The sequence below is a fragment of the Sceloporus occidentalis genome, unplaced genomic scaffold (assembly GCF_023333645.1).
Source record: "Sceloporus occidentalis isolate IW3139 unplaced genomic scaffold, rSceOcc1.0.p SCAF_3, whole genome shotgun sequence".
Lineage (NCBI taxonomy): Eukaryota > Metazoa > Chordata > Lepidosauria > Squamata > Phrynosomatidae > Sceloporus > Sceloporus occidentalis.
This window is the reverse complement of record NW_028316983.1, coordinates 208,466,828-208,483,142: the sequence shown is the minus strand read 5'-3', so window position 1 is coordinate 208,483,142 and position 16,315 is coordinate 208,466,828. Positions and strand designations below refer to the sequence as shown.

At 40.5% G+C, this 16,315-nt stretch overlaps 1 protein-coding gene across 10 annotated transcripts in view; it reads left to right on the top strand.

Moving 5' to 3' along the window:
• The window catches only part of STAU2 (staufen double-stranded RNA binding protein 2), a 205,874-nt gene that overhangs the window by 46,149 nt on the left and 143,410 nt on the right, over positions 1-16,315 (top strand). For all 10 annotated transcript variants that reach the window (XR_016280632.1, XR_016280631.1, XM_089517473.1 and 7 more), the window contains 2 exons: positions 5,734-5,841; positions 15,508-15,720. Coding sequence is in view for 8 of the 10 variants with exons in the window: in XM_089517473.1 (XP_089373599.1) it covers positions 5,734-5,841; positions 15,508-15,720 (321 nt within the window). In the remaining 2 variants the exon portion in view is untranslated. The remainder of the gene's footprint in view (positions 1-5,733; positions 5,842-15,507; positions 15,721-16,315) is intronic.

Genomic DNA, 16,315 nt, shown 5'->3' with positions numbered 1-16,315 from the left:
TTTGGGCTATGTGGCCATGTTCTAGAAGAGTTTCTTCCTGATGTTTCGCCAGCATCCGTGGCTGGCATCTTCAGAGAATGATTGCCTGGAAAGGAGTTGGGTATATATATTGTGTGACCTGGAAAGGCATGAGTGATTTGCATGTGTATTGTTCTGTTGCTAATGGCAGGCCTCAGGGTGGGAGTCTGCAAAAGAGGATTCGTGTCTGCTTGATAGTGCTCATTGTCTGCTGGGAGATTTCTCATTTGCATTTGTTGAGTCTTTATCTTGCTATTTTTCAGAACTGGTAGCCAAACTTTGTTTACTTTAAGGGTTTCTTCTTTCCTGTTGAAATTGTCCAGGTGTTTGTGGATTTCAATGACTTCCCTGTGCATCCTGACATGGTAGTGGTTGGCATGGTCCAGAACTTCAGTGTTTTCAAACAATATTTTATGCCCAGGATGGTTTGTGGCATGTTCTGCTACTGCTGATTTTTCTGGCTGGCCCAGTCTGCAGTGTCTCTCGTGTTCCTTGATTCTGGTTTGCACGCTGCGTTTGGTGGTCCCTATGTAGACTTGTCCGCAGCTGCATGGTATGCGGTAAACTCCTGCGGCTGTGAGAGGGTCTCTCTGGTCCTTGGCTGAGCAAAGCATTTGCTGGATTTTCTTCGACAGTTTGTAAACCATTTGAAGGTTGTCTCCCAGATACTCCTCCCCATCCTTTCCCAGAGGCATGTCTTCCCACAAAGTCTCCTCCCAACACATACACTGGCCTGTTACAGACAGCCAAAATAAAGCTGCTTCGGGTCACAGTGGAGGTTTGGTGTTTCAATGATGCATGCGTCCTAAGAGTCCAGAAGCTACACCAAAGCCACACTTCAGTCTGGAGCGTGACTTTGGTGCGACTTCTGGACTCTTAGGACGCATGCATCATTGAAACACCATACCTCCACTGTGACTCGAAGCAGCTTTATTTTGGCTGTCTGTAACAGGCCACTGTTTCTTCTGCTACCTCTTGTCTCAACTTGTCTGATGAAAGAAAGCAGAAGTAGCAATGTTGCTCCAACCTGCCAGCTAAGTCCTGGCAAAGGCCAAAAAGCTTAAGCAGAATATCAAATCTGAAAGAAACTTTTTTTTACTGCCACATCTTCCCTACTGGCAGATGTTTTAACTTCTTGCATGTCAATCAGTCCCAAAATGGCACTACTCTGGGTTACAGAAGCAATGCCCTGTGCCCAGCCTCACAAGTTTCCCAACTACCATTACCACTACTAGCAAAAGATATAGCTAAGGGAGAGAGTTTGCACAGGCAGTTGAAGAGTGGCACCACCACACAAAGTGATCAGTGAAGCTGTGCAATGGTTTTAAAGGATACTGAAAAGTTTCATGCAACCCTCATTCCCACCATGGTCCTAAAAGTTGATGGTTCCCTTTTTCTATCTTGCACACCAATACTTTGGCTGAAGGCTCCCTTGACACCCCCTTTTCCCTCTTACCACCCCCTTTCTGCCCTCATTTCCCCTCACCAACCCCAAGGGAGGCGTACTGCCCATGTTGGGAATCACTGGCACAGGAGAAAAATCCCCCCTATGCCATTTTCCAATTTCTCATTGCCTCTTGAAGCTGTTTTGTCATGAAGGGGGGGATATGCAAGCTCTAACAGACAGAGTGAGAGTTGGATTTAAAGCTGGGGTTAACTCTCTCTTTCCCAAGATTTCAATCACAATTGTATTGGCCCCAGCACCTGCTTTTCATTCAGAATGAAAAGCAAGAGATTGTGGCCATTGATCTCACCAGTCATATCTAGTTTAATCCACACCCAGAAGGCAGAGGGACTATAATTCCATGAATAAATCTCAGTAGACAACAAACATTTTAAAAAATCTTTGCAGAGGGGTAGTATTAAACTTTCAATGTACAGAGCAAGATCCAGCAAAATTTAGCTATGGCTAACAATCCCCTGCACATTTACTATGCTGCAGTTCCCACTGAAACTTAGATCCAAGTTAGTACAGTATGTAGAAGTTTACATACCAGTGGACTGGAGCAAGCCATGGGATTCTTTAATAACATGAATTTTAATGAAATTTGGAGATTTTCTTTGATTTCCCCCCTTCCCAATGGCATTCATATAATAATAATACATCCAAGTACCAAGGGTTCTAAAAGGTTTCATACAAAGCTATCTTTTTTATTTTATTTTATTTAACCAGTCCTGGGTTAGATGGAGCTAGCTATCAAAGACTGGGAGAGTTAGAAATTTGGATTACAGCTGTGGTTTGGGATTCTGGAATTTATAGTCCAAAGAAAGTAACTTAACCAAGCTCTGATCTCAGAAGGTGGCAGAAGATGATTTGTTTCCTCTTAATTATTGTTATTTTCAGTACTTAGCTGTGTATTTTAATAATACTTAGCATTTCCCTAGCACATCCTGGGTATTCAAAGTGCAACAGTAGTTAAACTCTCAGTAATGTTTTTTATAAACCTACATGACTAGTATTATTATTTCCATATTGCCCTCCCTTACCAGCAGAATCTTTGCAAAATCCATTCATTTTCAGAAGTCACATAACAGATAGCTCAACAATATCATGGCTCCTATTGATAGTGCCTCATATTTAACTACCATATATACGCAACTATAAATCGACCTCATGTATAAGTCAAGGGCAGGTTTGGGGGCCAAAATAATGGGTTTTGATATGACTCATAGATAAGTCAAGACTAAAATTTAGGAGCACGTAATATCTAAAGGACCGAAGCAAAGGAAAACAATTCCAAAGATTACAAAATTCATAGTAAAGGCTATATGGATAAAAAAGTAAAGGGGAATCAGTGCTTCCAGGACAGATTATACTCTTGCCTTTAACCAGGGGGTGGTTCTTTTTAAAATAAGAGTCAAAGTGCAATACTTACATTGATCTGTGGATAAGTCAGTTCAGTTTTTGGGGGTCTATTTTTTGATTAAAGTTTCTACACTTATACATGAGTATATACAGTAGTTTTGTGGCTGCCCAGAGCAATAAGAAAACTTCCCAGCAAGAAACTGAGCAGCAGAAGGATCTGGTGCATGTACAGCTGAGCTTGAATTGGACTTGGAGATGTGGTGCACTTGACACAAACTCTGTACTGAACAAATAAGATTCTTCTAAGCATTTCCCCTTTGCTTAGTTTTGAGCACACAGTCTTCTAACGTACAGGACAGTGGGACTTTATGGGTCTGAATCTTTATTGTGACTGGGGAAAGCACAACACAAACAGCAGTGAGGAAAACAAGGCGCGCATGAGAACGCGAATCTGCCTTCATGAAAGAACTGCTGTACAGCTGCCAGTTTATTCCTGCCCAGGAGCCAAAGTGAGGCCTGAGAAGGGAGTATGTAGCCAAGAGCTTTCCTACTGTGATGAGAACCACACGTAAGCCATGGATCTTTTGGAACCACCAATCAACTGTCCATCCCCTTTCCTTTATTTTTCTTTTGGTGGTAAGAGAGCTTACATGAAAGGGTCTCAAGGGCTGTCACTGCTGAGTGCCAGTGACACCGAATAATGCAGCAGAACACTTATGTCCCTGTTTAGCCTCTGCTCAGTCCCTACTGTCTGCTTTTATACTGTAATGATCTAGTGGTTTATCATTTGAATGACTGCGTGCTATAGATTTACATCTGACTGTTTAGTCAGGCGCAACCATAGCTTTCAAATACTGATCCACAGATAAACAACTGCTTTATTTCCTGATGCTAAAATTTTGTGCAGCAACACAGCCATGGTTTGTTTTGCTAACTAATGATTAAGGATTATAGGTAAGGTTGGGCAATACTGTGCCACTAAAACCATATTTAAAAAGCAAACTTTTGAGTTTTCCAGAGTGTGTTCTTTTTTGGTATCTTACCATGTTGTTCATTGACAGAAGGGTGGAACACAGTTGAATCAAGAAGGGGAAAATTCTCTTCCCTATTGCAGCCTCTTATGTTTGCCCCAAACTGGGTCTGGAGGGCTGGGAAATCCTGGTTTTCTAGCAATACAGAGGGCTGGAGTGGACAGAAAATAAAGTTATTCTGTGAACACTACTGGGAAGCAGGACTTATCCCAGATTCTGAATTGATAAATTACAGTTGTTCACTGGCCATGATTGGGATGGGAACCCATAGTTTGTGTTAACTATTGTTGAGTATTATGCCTGTGCTAAGCAAACTGTGGTTAAAACAGCTTTAGTTTGAAGGTATCTCTAGGTATGGGCTAAACTCATGAAGCTAAATTATAGTTGTCTCTTTACTTAGTCAATCCAAATCAGGATAAACTCAGTGGCCATGACTGGAAAGAAACCACATATGTGTGGATAAGTGAAATTGGAAACTATTTTCTTGCCTACTGGCACCAAATTCTATACAACAAGAAGTGATGGAACTGACTTGGTTATGCTTGAGTCAAAAATGAGAAAACAGAGTTCTTCCTTGTGCTAGAATCAAGTCCTGTCTCCTTGGAAATACAGTGGGCCCTCCACATTTTCTGGGATTAGGAGCATAGGACCCTTGAGAAAATGGAAAAACTGCAAATAAAAAACCCCACTCTTTTTTTTAACTGAGAGAATACCTCTTTAGGAATCTCTAGGTTCCCCAGCGCATCTCTGTGGTCAACATCTGATAGAAATTGACTGTAGACTCATGCTTAAGGACCTACAATTGCCTAGAGAAGTGTTTTCTGTAGGACTCTCTATGCCATCCAGTGTGACTCTATGGTCAACCTCCAGTAGAGTCGCACTGGAGAATCTAGAGATTCCTAGAGAGAACATAGTAATCAAATCTGTAAATAATCTGCCAGTTCTGTGGAAAAGGAGAGATATAAAATAATCCACTCTCTTTTTCGGTAGTTTGGAAAGGCTGAGGCCAGTAAAACAACCTTGGGGTCCACATGGAGCCTCCTTGGGGTCCACATGGAGTCCCAGGCTACACTTTGCTCTCCCCAACTTTTGGACTTCCTAGTGGTCAGCTGGATATCAAGAGGATGGATTGGATCTAAATTTGGTCATCATTAGAAGACCCTAGCAATGACTTACCATAAGTTAGTTATGATCCAACACTGTGTGTTCCTTTTCCTCACTAGGTTGATTAAGGCACATGATGTATCAGAACTGCTGGCACTAATCTTAGGACCAAAACACACTGCAGAATTAATCCAGTTTGAGACTGCTTTAACTGTCCTTGCTCATTGCTAGGGAATCCTGGGAATGGTAGTTTATTGTGGCAGCAGAGCTCTCTGACAGAGATGGCTAAATGTCTCATAAAACTACAGTTCCCAGAATCCCCTTACACTGAGCCAGGGCACTTAAAGCAGTCTCAAACTGGATTATTTCTGCAGTGTGTTTGGATCTTTGTCTTGTTTCTTCCTGAATGGTGTGTTGAAGGACATGAATAGCACCTAAGCGCCCGAAGGAAGAAGGGCAAGCCATAAATGTTACAAATATTTGGTGAAATTCCTCTTCCTTGGAGATCACTCTTCCAAAGTTGATTAACAAAGGAAGTGGCAAGATAGAATAGGGCATTATTTGATTTATCCATTTGGCAATTCTGGGTGCATAACTGAAATACTTAAAAATATTGCATATTATATATATTAATCAATTAAAATACACTCAATTTTTACTGTGATTTTTTTTGTATCTGTAGTGTTTTTAAAAATAAATTTACTGCTTGTTCAAAATGCACTGAGATCATTTTAGAGATTAGTTAACAGATTTTTTTCCATTTTTCTTGCCCAGAATGGAGAGTCATGTAATGAAACAGAAGAGGAAAAAGATTCAAACAAGTCAGAGATCAGCATAGTGTTTGAAATTGCATTGAAGCGCAATATGCCTGTTAGCTTTGAGGTAAGTTTTACATGTCACTCTGTTGTAAACAAAATCCTCTTGCTCTGTCCAGACACACAATGAAAGAAAACATTATTAGGGATATGCTTTCCTGAACACACACACTGCCTCAAAAAGTAATGGTTGTTTATTTTGATTACTATTAATTGAAAATGTAATGGCTGCATTCCAGGATGCCCTTACTCTGGGTGTGTTTTTTTTCTACACACTGTTGCTCTAACAACCATAGATACATTACACCTGAGCAGATAAACTGTGCTTAATTTGAACCTTTATAGCTAGTGTATGAAGATGATATACATAATTTAAAAGTATATGATGATGACATTACAGTGGACCCTTCCCAAATGTGGGGGATCCATTGCCCCCCCCCCATTGTAAAGGGGAAAACATGTATGCTTAAACCCCATATAAAACAATGGGCGCACATTCCCAGTGGCAGTTGCGCATGCCATTATTTTAAACAGAGCTTCTCTTCCACGTAAGATTAAAGCCATGTAAGATTAAAGTGTTGATGCACTGTACACTTATCCCTTGACATTCGTGGTCTTGCCATTCATGTCAATCAATTTTTCGTGAACGGCAAACGCAGAGGGACAAAATGGCGTATGCACCCAGGGCATGTGCCCATTCAGGCTAATGGGGCTTGAATACTTGCCATTTTTTGTTTTTGTGGGAATGGTCGGGGGGGGGGGGGTCCGGAACAGATCCCCCACAAAAAATGGAGAGGCAACTGTAGTTCAAGATTCCCCATACCTTAGCTCAATAATTAACCAGCACAGAGATTTCAGACAGGAAATCAGACTAGGACTTGGAAGGGCAGCTATGAAGGAACTAGATATCCTGAAATGTAAAAATATATAAGTGAATGCTAAAATCAGGATGGCCCATGCTATACTATTACCAGTTTCTAAGTATGGTTGTGAAAGCTGGACAGTGAAGAAAGCTGACAGGAGGAAAATCAATTCATTTGAAATGTGGTGCTGTAGAAGAGCTCTACTGATACTGTGGACTAATAAAAGGAGAAATCTATGAGTACTATAGCAAATCAAACCTGAACTATCCCTAGAAGCCAAAATGTTTAAACTGAAACTGTCATACTTTGCACATTTCTTGAGAACACAGGACTCATTAGAAAAAACAATTATGCTTGGTAAGGTAGAAGGCAGTAGAAAAAGAGGAAGACTGCATTCCAGATGGCTAGACTCAATCAGGGAAGCCATGGGCTATGAGTCTGCAGCATCTGAGCACACCAGATGAAAATAGGGTGACTTGGAGGTCTCTCATTCATAGGGTTGTCAGACTGAAATTGACTTGAAGGCAGTTAATAACAAAAAAATAGTGTGTGTAGTGTCTGTTTTTAGAGTTATTTAAAATTGGGATCAGAAGAGAGAGATTTTTTTTCCTGAGGCAAAACTGTAAACTGAAACATCTAAACTAAAACATGACACTCACACATGAACATGTACATATTTGTAGCTTATATTTACCATGTAAGTAGTATAGTGGTCCCTTGGTATCCACTGGGGTTTGGTTCCAAGATTCCCCATGGATACCAAAATCTGTTGATGCTTATGTCCCATTATATACAATACATACATAAAACATAAAATAGCAAAATCAAGGTTTGCTTTTTGAAATATATATATATGTGTGTGTGTGTGTAGAGAGAGAATATTTTCAAGGCATGGATGCTTGAATCAGTGTATAAAGAATCCATGGATACAGAGGGCTGACTGTATTTTAATATACTTTACTTATGCCCACAACAACTGTATGACACTAGTACTTTTTGTATGGATGAAAACAGGCTTATTTTTCGAACTTGGCAGGTGCCCTTTCTCCAACTGAAACACTATGTTCAGTGAACCAGAGTGCCTGTCATGCTCATTTCTCAGAGAACGGTGAATGTAATGTAAAGAAACTGGGTAATACGTGGTTATCCATTTAATCTGTATTTCTATGTTTAATGTGATTTTTTCTAGAAGAAAATCATAGAATCGTAGAGTTGGAAGAGACTACAAGGGGGTCATCCAGTCCAACCCCCTGCCATGCAGGAAATCTCAATCAAAGCATCCCCGACAGATGGCCATCCAGCCTCTGTTTAAAGACCTCCAAGGAGGGAGACTCCAGTACACTCCAAGGGATTGTGTTCCACTGTTGAACAGCCCTTACTGTCAGGAAGTTCCTCCTAATGTTGAGGTGGAATCTCTTTTCCTGCAGTTTGCATCCATTGTTCCAGGTCCTGTTCTCTGGAGCAGCAGAAAACAAGCTAGCTCCCTCCTCAATATGACATCCCTTCAAATATTTAAACAGGGCTATCATGTCACCTCTTAACCTTCTCTTCTCCAGGCTAAACATCCCCAGTTCCTTAAGTCGTTCCTCGTAGGACATGGTTTCCAGACCCTTCACCATTTTAGTCGCCCTCCTTTGGACACGCTCCAGTTTCTCAATGTCCTTTTTCAATTGTGGTGCCCAGAACTGGACACAATATTCCAGGTGGGGCCTGACCAAAGCAGAATACAATGACACTATTACTTCTCTTGATCTAAACACTATACTTTTATTGATGCAGCCTAAAATTGCATTGGCCTTTTTAGCTGTTGCATCACACTGTTGACTCATGTCCAACTTGTGGTCTACTTGGACTCCTAGATCCCTTTCACATGTAGTATCATTCAGCCAGGTGTCCCCCATCCCGTATTTGTGCATTTCATTTTTCTGCCCTAAATGTAGAGGCATTATCTGAGCCACAAGCCCAGGCCTACTTAGCTTTCTAGTCTGTTCAGGTCATTTTGAATTTTGATCCTGTTCTCTGTTATTTGGATCCAGATTAATTCGGTTTCAATTAGTTCTCATTGAAATCAGTAAGACAAGTGGTTCACAATTCACTTACCAACCTGAAATAAGCCATTTCTGCATTTTACTTTATTTATATATTTATTTTTACAGAAAGGCTTAGATAATAACTGGTTGACTTTAGGTTTAACCTAAACAGCGTTGGAAGCCCTTTCTTATTTTCCTTCAGTGACTCATCATTTTGTAACAGACCACAGGATTTGGTGTTTGTAATAGGATTTTAATTTAAGAACTGTTGGTATTATTTTGTGTCAGGCATGCATTAAAACTACATGATAATTTGCAAAGCAGCCTGCATCTTTGTACTATCAAAACCACAGACTTTGTTACATCATTGCGTGTTATATAAGTTAGCAAACAGTTACGATATTTCAAATGTCGTGTAAACAGCTTTTCAGAATTTCACAATATCTGGAGAATGGGTGGGGTATAATGTAACTTGGAGCCAGGTTCTGCCCAGTGATGTCAGCAGCACTGGCTGAGGTTAAAATCTTGCCCTAAATATTTAGCCCAGTGGGATCGTACTATTGTCTGATCCCATCTTCCCTTAGTGTAGGGAGGCAATCCTTACGCTGAGTCTTGCTCCTCCCATGAATTTTTGAGGCAAGGCTTCAAGAACTGTCAATCAAACTTCACCACCTTAAGTGGGAGAGCTAGACCCCCCTTCAAACAGGACAAAACTTTGCTTCTTTTGGCACTTCAGATTCCCAGATTTTGTGGAAGAGGATGACACACTCTGTTGTTCTGTTGTATTTAAATAATACTCCCCTTTCTTTAAAACTCTGCAACCCTAGTGGGGACAGATAGTTTGTTTGGGGGGTGGATAGAGCTCACAGCCCTGATTTCTCCTCTGACAAGGAAGCAAAGGGTGGATGGGCTGAGGCAAAGATGCCCACCAGACAAGCATCCAGCACCAAGGGGTTTCCCCACAGACAATGGATTGCTAGTTAAATAGACACACTTATCCTCCCGTATATCCTCCCTCCCTGAGGGCATGCTATTCAACAACAGACCAACACACAGGTTAACATGTAAATCACTTCCTCCCAACCAATGGTGTGGGTGGGTGGGTACGTGTGCACCCACCCCACACATGTCCATGCCACCAACCTCTCAAGATGCCAGCCACAGATGTAGGTGTAACGTCGGGAATAAACCTTTCTGGAACGTGGTCATATAGCCCAGAAAACCCACAGAAACCTAATGTAAGCCACTTACTTCCCATCCTTATATACAGAGTTGTTTGAGAGGAGTCACAGCTCCTTGCTGATTCCTGAGGGGATTCAGGCACATTCCATGCGTAATGCTGCCACTTTGGTGCTGTTGAGTACAGTAACATCTTTGGTGGAGATTTATGGGGTAGCTATTTAGGGGTCTCCCTTGTTTTTCACCAGGCCTTATAAAACTGGCAGGTTTGCTTCTACAGATGTGTTCTTTGGCAAGCGTGTCTTGCAGCAGATTCTGTCCTTGTAGCTGTGGGTATAAAAATTACCCATCCTATGGGATGACTACTTGTGTAGATCCCAGCATAAGAATTGCAGTCCACACTTCATATCCAGATCCTCTCCCCTCCCCCCCCCCCCGCGCAGATGCCAAATGCTGCGGGAACTCAAGTCCTGTTGGTTTTCATGATGGGGATAAATGGAGCAGGATCATCTGTGGATACTCAAGTCCCTGGATGGCAAGCGCACAGTTGGGGCAGGCCGACTGTATTTCCCCACATTGCAGAAAAATGGAGCATTGTTAAATACCGTGAAGGTTCCGTTTCTGCAGTAGTGGAGAGAATCCTTTTTGCACCTTGTTAGTGGGAAATAGTATTTTGTTTTTTAAATAGTCATTGGCATTGTTTTGCTTATGTCTGGAGCCTGTTATTCGATCCCTGGGATGGGGGATCTGGTCCTCCCACTTATAGTGGTGAAGTTTGACAGTTTCTTGAAGCCCTGTCTCAAAGTTGTATGGTAGGAGCAAGACCCAGGATAAGGATTCCCTCCTCACTACTGCAGAAAATGAATCTTCATGGTAAGTACCAATGTTCCAGTCACCCTTCTTGCTAAAGTGGAGCATATTATCTAATATCTTTTAAAAACAAAACACCATAAAAGTATTTAGTAAATTGCTTGGTTTTAGAATTAAATGCTTAAAGATCAATGTTTCTTATTAGTCAGAAAATACTTTTATTCAGATGTTGCTGCTGTTCATGTAAAAATGTAAGAAGGTTCCCGTGATATCAAATCAAATGTTCCTTCTAGCATCCAGTTTGCTCCAGTGGCAAACCATTTACAAAGTCGGAAGGTCGTAGCCCTGTCCTGTTATGGCTGTCCAGCAGCTGCCATTCACTGGTAAACTGGCTTTCATTCTGGAGGTAGATATTGACTGTTTTGATTATTAGCCAGTGCTAGAGCTGTCCTCCATGAATCTGCCTAAATTCTGTTGTGACAGTTTTACTATGTGCTACTGTTTATGTTTACAGTTTCACTCAAAGGGAAAAGACACTACAGTAATTTTACAGCTTTATGATGGAGTACATATTTTGCATGCAAGATCCTTAGTTCTGTCCTTGGCATCTGCTAGTCAGCATCAGTAGTATTGGGCTACATGGGGAAGTGGTCCAACAGTGTACAACAACATCTTATGTTTAGTATTTCAGTGTTAAACCAGAAAGGAAAAATTTGGTGTCGAACAGGGCTGAGTGAAGTTCAGCCCATGGGTAAAAAGAACTGGAAAAATGAAGATATGGGAGGGGGGCTCCAGAATGCCTATACATGCCATCTAGGGGACATGTCCACCACATTTGGAGATCCCCTGCCCCCCCCCCCGAACAAAAACAATTTTTACTTTTTTTTTGCCCCCCAAATTATTTACTAGAAAATGTCCTCTAGGGGATATAGGGCACATTTCCATCATATTGTGCAGCCCATGGGCCAGTTTAGCCTTTTTCAAAAAGGAAATGAAAGTAGTGAACAGGAAATTACTTCAGCTCACTTCCTGTGTTTTTTTTTTAAACTTCTCCTGAGATAAAATGGCCCAGGACGTTTCTAAAACATGGTGAAAATGCCCCATACTCGCTAACCTAGAGGGTATTCGGTAACACAATATTTTTTTTGCTTTTGCTTTTGCTTTTGCTTTTCTTTTGGGAAGCAGGTGTGGTGGAGTGATGTGGCCCTCCAAGGTCTCCTGAGTCTTGTACAGTTTCCCATCCCCTACATACAAGATACACCACATATGAGTGCTTTGTGCAACCTAGTCACACAGTTCAGAATGGGTCCACCTACACTACTCTAGCAGGTTTGTGTAGGTATTTATTTCTTTGGAGCATCAGCATGATGTCAGCGCTTGCCCTGTGCTTGTATCAATGGTTTGATAATGTTACAAATATTGCAAAGAGCTACTGATACAAGCACACAGATGCATAGGTTACTTTCTTTGGACTACAGTTTCCAGAATCCCCAGCCAGTCTTACTGGCTGGGGATCCTGGGACTTGTGGTTAAAAAAAAGGAATTTTACGAAGTTGTGTACAAAAGTAACATTAGCTGTGGCAACTGTGGAGGTTGAGTCCCATAAGGAGTAAAACAATGGCACAGGGGATGTGTGTGTTCTAATGCCAAGAGGGAGTGTTCACATTTATCAAGGAAAATAGATTTTAAAAATAAGGAAGGATTATTGAAGAAGTGGGTCACCTTGCATATGTTTTTTTAAATGACTAAATGAACATCATGTGATATAGTAGGTATTCATTTATTCCTTTATCATACAGAAAAAATCTCCAAAATGGCACCCAGCCAGACAGGAATGGTGGATGAAGGAATGTGCCATTTGTTACTGTTAGCTACTGGTTTTTCTACATAACAAAAATAATTGCCCATGACAATTGCACAACAGCTCTAGGCACATCATCAACAGTGCAGAACATGCTTATGGCTGAAATTGTAGTTCTAGTTTCTGGCAATGATAATTCTATTCAGAGTTTCATCCGTCATTGGGAAATGCAAAGTGTTGACAAATTTCACACATTTAAGCATTAGTAACAGTGGTAGCTTTATTTTACAACTGAATTTTTAAAAGCCACTTCCAGTAATTGTCTTGTTTGTATATTCAGTTTTATTGTGGCATTGCTACTGCAGCATTCCCTTACCAATTGTGATATTTTGTCATTTATATAGGGGCCTAATATGGTGTGCTACATATCCAGTGGAACAACTCATTATCTTTACAGTGGAGTCTGGAATAGGGCCTAAAGGCCAGTAAAGTGAGCATACCTAGCTTCTTCTACCTTTTTTCCTATTAGCCATTAGGAGAGATGCTTCCCTTTGGCACTGCAAATTAGGAACACTACTGTTGTAATTCTGACATGTGGTGATATATGTTGTAAATAATTTTGATCTCTTTCTCTTTTTTCATATGCAACAATCATCTGGTTTTATTTTTGTAACCTACTGGTGACAGAGAAAAAGTAGTATGAACAACTGGAGTACCCTTCCATTTATGAAAATGCCTACTGATAGGAGAAAAAAAAGAAAAAGAAAAAGAAAAGAGAATCTGAGTCAAAGCCCTTGTCCTGTATCTGGCTTCTGTAGCCAGAATGTCTGAAGAGGCACAGTCTTAGATAGCCCATTGTTTCTTTGATTTATTTATGGCAAATATAACTGAAGAGAGAAATTCAAAAGACGGCTGCAGTGAATTCTTCAGCAAACCTCCTGCAGTATGTGTAGGTCTGTCTCTCAGGTGCATTAGCTTTGTGCAGCTGAGTTTGTTCTCTCTAAGTTCTAAAGAGCAAAGGTAAAATATCAACATTGCTCAGGTGATGCATGGAATTAAATTACACCTTACCTCAGTAATAATAAATTCTCAAACAGGTTTGCTCAGTTAATGTGAATGGTTGAAATCAATAAGAAGCCTACTGATTTGTCCTTGCAAATATATCCAGGCTTATTTTGGATTCAGAGCACAGCTGAGGAGAAATACTAAAGCTGTGTTGGAGACTCATTGCTTTACCATCAAAGAATATTCTTTGAATGCACTGCATGAGCAGTCTCTGGCTAGCACTCATCTTTTTCAGTAAACCTTTGAATCCAACCCCTCTAATATCATGAGTTTCTCCCACCAAACACACTGGTTTTTAGATCTTTGGTTTTATGATATCTCTGTTGTATAGTCTCCTTTCAAGAAGTTGTCTTTCCAAAAAATAATTTAAAAAAAGCAAAAGGAAATAATATACTGTAAATCAGTGATGAACAATCTCGCTTTGCCTAATTTTAAAACATTACTGAAGCTCTTCCCAACATGGCACCCACCATATGTTGGACTACAAACCCCATTATTAAACTTGGCAAAGCCACTGCCTTTGCTGCCCCAAAATGATGGAAATTTTTCTGTCAACCTGATGGGTAGGGACAAAGGGAACAGGTGTAAAAGAGAGAAGGTATTATTAGATGGAGAAATGAGAAAGCTTGTGGCAGAAAAAAACAAGAAGGAAACATTGTACTTCCACTCACCTACAGCATGCAGCCATCAGCAGAAAACTCCCAAAGGAAAAGTAACCCTTTGAAGGAGGGAGAGTTCCCCACCCTGATACATATACTGGGAAATAAAATATTTGCAATAGCTGCAAGCTTATGATAATGGAGAGTACTATTTGCTTTTTTTGCCATGGACATTTTTCTAACATCACTTAACAATTCTGCTTTTAAGATAAAAGGAAATTTAAATCTGGAACAGAATCTAATCTCTTGATTCTGTGCAGGATGCAATCTACAGAAACCTGAGTATCCTTGAATACCATTGCAATTCAGTTTGAAATACAAATTCAGGTATAATCTAGTCCTAAGAACACTTATTGTGAAGAAAACCCCATATATATGTACATACACATATACATAACAAATTTCTATAGCACTTTCAGGTCTTCAGTGTACAGTGTATCTATTTGTAATACTCAGATAAACATGTAAATTTAGTTGGTATTATTGTCTTGCAGATTGACGATAGAGAGGCAGACCAAAAATTGGAAAATGTTTGTTTTTTGGAGGGTTTTGCTTTAGCCTATGGCACCCAGAATCCACCAGACAGCATAGCCAGTGGCCGTGCTACAAGGAGAATTCTGTATTGTGGAAGAATGTTGTTTCCCAGCTTTGGGACAGATTGAAGCTGTGAGAGAATGGCTTGCCTAAGGCTCATGGCAGAAATGAGATTTAAACCAGGAACTTCCTGATTTGTATCTTAGGCCTGAAACAGATGGGCCAAATGATGTGGCTTCCAGCCACTTTGGAGACGTGGCATTCAAATGATGCATGCCTCCAAAGCTGTCTGAAGCTGTGCCGAAGCCATGCTCTGTTCCTTTGGACCAGAGCAAAAAGGAGTTGACTCTTGGTGATGCGGGTTGCGTCCTGTGGCAGCAGCCTCCTTTGGGAGGGGGCCATGTGGTCAGTGTGGTCCTGACCCTCTTGCGGTCAGAGCATATTCAGGCTGCTCTTTTGCGCCTGTCTGCTCCAGCCCTTAGTCTCTCAGTCAATACACTGGTATGTCTCTAAGTAGAAGTTAGTGGCATTTCTTAGTAAGCATGACTAGGAACAGATTTTAAGGGTGTTCTTAAAAATAGTTATAACGTAATAGAGTGACTGTGTTGAAAACCACAATTAGTAAAATATTACTCTTTGCAACTTAAAATACTTTATCAAGCCTATTTAATTACTCTGATTGTCAGTCTTCCCATGTATGGTGGCCACATATTCTTACGAATGTGTTTAAATGTATGTAGCAGAAGTGAATCTTTTAATTATTTTATTTGCTTGTCTTTTTTTGGCTGATAGGTAGTAAAGGAAAGTGGGCCACCACACATGAAGAGTTTTGTTACTCATGTGTCAGTGGGAGAGTTCTCTGCTGAAGGTGAAGGAAACAGTAAAAAGCTTTCAAAGAAGCGTGCTGCAATAGCTGTCCTGGAAGAACTTCAAAAACTTCCACCTCTTCCTGTGATTGAAAAACCAAAACTTCATTTTAAAAAACGTTCCAGAACAATATTAAAGGTAAGGATCTTTGACGCACTCCAGTAGTACCATTCAGTATTATTTCAGTGTCAGACTTTCCCATCCTTTCATTATGTAGAGAGATCTTGTAGCACCTTTGAGACTAACTGAAAGAAAGAAGTTGGCCGCATGAGCTTTCATAAACTTTAATCTGAAAGCTCATGCTGCCAACGTCTTTCTTTCAATTAGTCTCAAAGGTGCTACAAGATCTCTCTATATACTGATTCTACAAACTATCTCAGCTATATCTTTAAATTCATCCTTTCATTGTTTTTTGTTTACAACACCATCAAAGTTTTTAAAGTAAGCTAATTTGAGGCATTTTTTAAAGATCTCAAGCCACAATGATTACAACTGATGTTCTTTTTCTGGGGTAACAAACCACTCTTCATAAAATTTCTCTGTGGCTGCCAGTTTTAAGAATAGCTTGACCACTGACATCAACTTTTCAACTTTTTATTTCAATACTGTACTTCTGATCATTTTAACTAGTACCTGAAAGATAAGAGCATGCATGACAGCCAAATCTCTGATGGAAGGTATCAAAACTCAGAAACCAAAAAGACCTGGTGGTCCATATGGTGAACCTGAGTGA